This window comes from Stegostoma tigrinum, chromosome 3, assembly GCF_030684315.1.
Source record: "Stegostoma tigrinum isolate sSteTig4 chromosome 3, sSteTig4.hap1, whole genome shotgun sequence".
Lineage (NCBI taxonomy): Eukaryota > Metazoa > Chordata > Chondrichthyes > Orectolobiformes > Stegostomatidae > Stegostoma > Stegostoma tigrinum.
Genome location: NC_081356.1, coordinates 109,151,578 through 109,157,577, shown reverse-complemented (window position 1 = coordinate 109,157,577; position 6,000 = coordinate 109,151,578). Strand labels below are relative to the sequence as shown.

Genomic DNA, 6,000 nt, shown 5'->3' with positions numbered 1-6,000 from the left:
GACATTATATAAGTTTTTAAAAGCATGAGGGGACTGGATGGGGTTAATAATCAAGGCTTTTTCTCCAGGATAGGGGAATCCAAAACTAGAGGGTATAGGCTTAAGGTGAGAAGGGAAAGATTTAAAAGGCACCTAAGGGGGTGGGGGGACAACTATTTTCACACAGTGGGTGGTGCGTGTATGCAATAAACTGCCAAAGGAAGTGGTGGAGGCTGGTATGATTACAACATTTAAAAAGGCATCTGGATGGGTATATGAGTAGGAGGGCTTTAGAGGGATATGGGCCAAATGCTGGCAAATGCGACTAGAGTAATTTAGAATATGTAGTAAACTTGGACGAGTTGGATTGAAGTTGCTGTGCATCTCTATGACTTTACTTCCTGACGTATCCACATGAAATGTGTTTGTTATTTTGTAGATGGGAATGACTTTTTTTTGGTTAGGGGGGTGTTTAGGGCAACAGGAGAGTGAGTGAGGGGACGCTGGGCTGACCAATTAAGCGCTTGTGCGTTATATTGTAGAGGGGCAAGAGTTTTGTTTTGGTTAGGGGGTAGTTTAGGGCAACAGGAGAGTGAGCGAGGTGAAGCTGGGCTGATCCACTGAGCGCTGTGCTGTAACACCAGGCTCCCTGCATTAGCAGAGCTGCAGCGCTCTATCAGACTGAACGACTGGTTCCGGCTTACAAACAGCGGGGACATGGCGTCGCTCATCCAGCTGATGTGCTGGCCGGGAGACTGGGGTCTGCCCTCCGTCCACACCGACTGTCTCATCATATTGGTAAAAAAAAACCCATCCCAATAACGAGCGAACGCTTTTCTGAAAGGGGGCGGTCAGTGGTTCATTTGACGCACACGGGGTTTTGCTTTTGTCTTTCAAACGTATAGCGTGCGTGTTCCACATCGCCTGCTGCCGTGCCCGATAGAACAAAAAAAATGCGTAACCTTTCACAGAAATTAAAAACAAAGAAGTGAACTAATAAAGGGTCGCAACCGCGAAGCGTCCTCTGTGCGTCTGTTATTTTCTGCAGCCTGGGCCGCAAACCCTGCCCGTCAAGGTCAGGCGGCCTCCAGCCAGCAGCGGGGTGGGGTGGGGTGGTGGTGTGAGAGGGTCTCAAGGCAAACGGGGTGGGAATAGATGCAATACTTGCATTCTGGATCTCAGTTAATGAAAACTTAGCCGGAACTGCTGTGTTGAAGCGTTTGGGAAATGTAACTTGACTGGAAGTATCATTTTGCTGTGCTGCACAGTTCCCATTGTGTGTCAAACCTGCCAGCAATAGGGAAGTTCTTCAGTAATGATTTGTATCAAAACTATGAGAATGATAGTTTTAATCACATTAAATTACAGTAGCCTGAAGATTGCATCCAAAATGAGTGGCTTCTGCAGGAGTATAAACTCTGCATTGTCTCTTTTTTAAAAAAGACACTAGAGAATAAAGCAAGTTTGGAACTTTGTAGCTAGCGTAGACTGAAATGTAGTGTGTTGCAATAGGGAAATACACATTCAGAAATTTTCTGAGATAATGGGAACTGCAGATGCTGGAGATTCCAAGATAATAAAATGTGAGGCTGGATGAACACAGCAGGCCAAGCAGCATCTCAGGAGCACAAAAGCTGACGTTTCGGGCCTAGACCCCTCTGATGAAGGGTCTAGGCCCGAAACGTCAGCTTTTGTGCTCCTGAGATGCTGCTTGGCCTGCTGTGTTCATCAAGCCTCACATTTTATTATCTTACTTCAGAAATTTTCTGTCCTGTATAAAATTGAGACCATCGCAAACTGTTCTGTGTTGTTCTAACTCACAATAAGTTCTATTTTTCTGTACCCCTCTGCTTTCTGATTTGCATCGGAGGGAATGTTGGATTATAACATTCAATATAGTAGTATTTAAATAGGCCCCCATGGCTTTTTAAAAATGTTCTTTTGGTTAGTACCAAAAAGAGATTTCTATAAATTGTTATAATTTGTCCAAAAATATTGTCATTATGAAAACAAGGTCCCACTTTACCAAAAATGACAAGGAAATGTATTTTCTTTTTGGTAGCCTTGTAATTGGTATGTCTTATGAAACAGCCTGGTGCTCAGAAGCTCAGCTATGTCTACAGAGCTCAAGACTCACTTTCCCTATCACTTTAACACCAAGATCGATTATTGCCTGAAAATGAATTGCAGTGGCTACAATACAATATATGTGGACAGCTGAGTTCATTCTGTGTTAAAGAAGCCATCATACTTACAGCTCTGTGATCTAAGCTCATAATTTGAGCAGAGATCTTGTAACGTTTGGTCAGAAATGTTGAAATCAGTTTTATTTTCTGTAAGTAACATTGTACTTCCTGTATCCTCACCAAGTCCACCATCCCAGTCCTTGCTGACATCTGTTGGCCCTTGGTCTGGGCATGTCTTGACCTTATTTTTCAATCGCTAAATGACTTCACCCCTCTCTATCAGTGTCACACTCAGCTTTACCACTCACTGAAATTTCTACTCTTTTCCCAAATCTGGCCACTTGTGCACTCCCAGTGTTCTTTGCTGCAGAATTGATAGCCATGACTTTCTGCAGCGGCCTTAAACACTTTCTAAAACATTTTAATCTTCACCTGATTCTCCTCCCTTCCTGAAATGTCAGCTTTTGTGCTCCTAAGATGCTGCGTGGCCTGCTGTGTTCATCTAGCTCCATACTTTGTTATCTCAGATTCTCTAGCATCTGCAGTTCCCATTATCTCTGATCACAATTTAAACCTCACTGCGAAGCCTCTTCCAGGATGCCTAACCTGAAGAAGTTATCCTCCTCCATCCGGACCAACCTCAGTGGATCTCTGTCCCACTGCAACTCTCTTGTAATCTCTTCGGCCTTGAAACTGCTCGATCTTGCCCTGAAGCAAACCAGGTACCACAGCCACATCACCTTCCCCAGCACCGGCCTACGGAACCAGATCATCCCCAATGGACTACAGTCCACACTCGAGCCTTCCCAAGCCCTCTGATGAAGGGTCTGGGCCCGAAACGTCAGCTTTTGTGCTCCTAAGATGCTGCTTGGCCTGCTGTGTTCATCCAGCTCCACACTTTGTTATCTCCTCCCTTAAACAGCCTTTTGGTGACCTGACTTAATATTTCTTAATGTACCTTGCCATCAGCTTTCTTCTTAATCCTCCAGTGCTGCACTTTGGGACATTTCTTAATTGCTGAATGTGCTGCTTTCTAAGACATGCCAATTACATGGCTAGCAAAAAGAAAATACATTTCTTTGTCAATTTCAGTAAACTGTGATCTTGTTTTGATGATGACAACATTTTTGGATAAATTATACTTTAAATTACAGGAACTTATTTTTGGTACTAGGCAAAAAGTATATTTTAAAAAAGATAACTGGACTAATCGTGTATAACAAAGTGTGGAGCTGGATGAACACAGCAGGCCAAGCAGCGTCTCAGGAGCACAAAAGCTGACGTTTCGGGCCTAGACCCTTCATCAGAGAGGGGGATGGGGAGAGGGAACTGGAATAAATAGGGAGAGAGGGGGAGGCGGACCGAAGACGGAGTGAAAACAAGATAGGTAGAGAGGAGAGTATAGGTGAGGAGGTAGGGAGGGGTTAGGTCAGTCCAGGGAAGTTGGACAAGTCAAGGAGGCGGGATGAGGTTAGTAGGTAGGAAATGGAGGTGCGGCTTGAGGTGGGAGGAAGGGATGGGTGAGAGGAAGAACAGGTTAGGGAGGTGGAGGCAGGCTGGGCTGGTTTTGGGATGCAGTGGGGGGAGGGGACGAGCTGGGCTGGTTTTGTGATACATTGGGGGGAGGGGCCGAGCTGGGTTGGTTTTGGGATGCAGTGGGGGAAGAAGAGATTTTGAAGCTTGTGAAGTCCACATTGATACCATTGGGCTGCAGGGTTCCCAAGCGGAATATGAGTTGCTGTTCCTGCAACCTTCGGATGGCATCATTGTGGCACTGCAGGAGGCCCATGATGGACATGTCGTCTGAGGAATGGGAGGGGGAGTTGAAATGGTTCGTGACTGGGAGGTGCAGTTGTTTGTTGCGAACCGAGCGGAGGTGTTCTGCAAAGCGGTCCCCAAGCGTCCACTTGGGGACCTTCCATATCAAGCAGATGTTCACCTGCACATCTGCCAATGTGGTATATTGTATCCATTGCACCTGGTGTGGCTCCCTCTACATTGGTCCCCTGCAACCGCAGGAAGTGCTACACTTTGCCCCCACACCACCTCCCTCACCCCTATCCCAGGCCCCAAGATGACCCTCCATATCAAGCAGATATTCACCTGCACATCTGCCAATGTGGTATATTGTATCCATTGCACCCGATGTGGCTTCCTCTACACTGGGGAAACCAGCATCTGCAGTTCCCATTATCACTGGACTAATCGTGTTGTTGTTTGAGTGCCTCACAAGTACAGTCCCCTCCAATATGGAATCAAGCAGTAACACATATAATGCTGTCGGCATTCCTTGTGCAAAAGTTGCTGTAATCTAGAAGGTTTATTTATTCAGGCCAAGTCAGGGTTCAGGGTGTGACAGTAATGCAAACAGATTTATCCTAAGGCCAAAACTGGGGTCGAATAAAAACAGCTTTATTCTTTAATGCACAGGCAATGTTGAGTGAGTCCAATGAAACTGGCAGCGCAAACAAAGATTTTCATATAACAATGTTGCTTACTTGGCTGAATGGAAAATTCAACACCTGCACTTTTTTTTAAAGAAAATTGAAAATTACAGTTTCTTGCAGATATTGTTCATTTTCTTTTTCCATTGCAGGCATATGCCAAATTTTCACGGGCTCCTCTAAAAGTGCACTTTATTAATAATCCATGGAAAACACCTACAGGTACAAATTTAAATCTATTTGAATTGCATATCCAGAGCTTTTTAATGTTAAGTGGACCACCAGTATAATCACTGGTGTCCCGTTAATGCATACTGGTAACCCTGTGAATATTTTTTATTATGTCCTGACCTTTTGAAGTGTAAATGCAACACAATATATATTCTGCCCTTACAAACTTAAAAGCAAAATTAGTTTGGGTTTCATTGCATTAGATTGAAGTAATTATAGTAGTAATGTGAACTAATTAATTTAGGATATTACAAGAAAGACTTGAATGCGCATCTTCCCCACAGTGTAATTGTACAAATGTCCTAAAGAAGTCTAATGATAATGCAGTACTGAAAATTGTTTCAAATTATGAATATATTTCTTTCACAGTTGAGAAGGTTATTCTTTTGCTGTTTTATTAGAAACTGCAAAGAAAATTAAACGAAAGATCCACGATTTTTCATATTCGCGAGTTCCAATGTATGAAAACAAACATAGAAATTTGTCTAAGATAATAAAGTGTAGAGATGAATGAATGCCTCTGGTCAAGCAGCATCTTAGGAGCACAAAAGCTGACATTTCGGGCCTAGACCCTTCTAAGATGCTGCTTGGCCTGCTGTGTTCATCCAGCTGTACACTTTGTTAACTCGGATTCTCCAGCATCTGCAGTTCCCATTATCTCTGATAGAAATTTGCCTGTAGCTTTTAATAATATGCTTAGTAGATATTTTGAATTATCTTTGGATTTTTGGTTGAATGTAGCGATAAAGGAACAGTGCTCCTTGTAGGGTTGTAGATTTGCACTGTATACTGTACCAGAGTTCAGATTTACTGCTTGGTTTAGTGTTGATGAACAATCCTGATAGGAAGAACCGGAGTTGAACATGTAAATCACCAAGGCCCTAGCGTGGTGGAGGATGAGAATCATAAATTGGTCATTCCATTATAAAACCCCTCCAAACGAGGATCTAGAGTTGTCCATGCTGAGGTCCCAAATTTGTTTGCAAATGAGCCTACAACACTGAACTTTGATTAGGCTTATGGGGAAAACCCTGAGTTGCTTGGCCTTCTCCATGACTGGAACTTAACATGAATTGAAGTGGAAGGTAGAAATCCACAAATGAAGGAAAATGAAGCAGTAGTTTCAAACTAGTATTCTTCATCTTCATAGCAATGTTCCT

General features: G+C 43.5%; 1 protein-coding gene across 2 annotated transcripts in view; it reads left to right on the top strand.

Annotated features, from left to right (window-relative positions):
* The first annotated feature begins 302 nt into the window (after nt 1–302).
* mtx3 (metaxin 3) overlaps nt 303–6,000 on the top strand; it is a 42,545-nt gene continuing 36,847 nt past the window's right edge. For both annotated transcript variants that reach the window (XM_048528283.2, XM_048528284.2), the window contains exons 1-2: nt 303–777; nt 4,762–4,831. In XM_048528283.2, the coding sequence (XP_048384240.2) occupies nt 697–777; nt 4,762–4,831 (151 nt within the window). In that variant the 5' untranslated portion in view covers nt 303–696. The remainder of the gene's footprint in view (nt 778–4,761; nt 4,832–6,000) is intronic.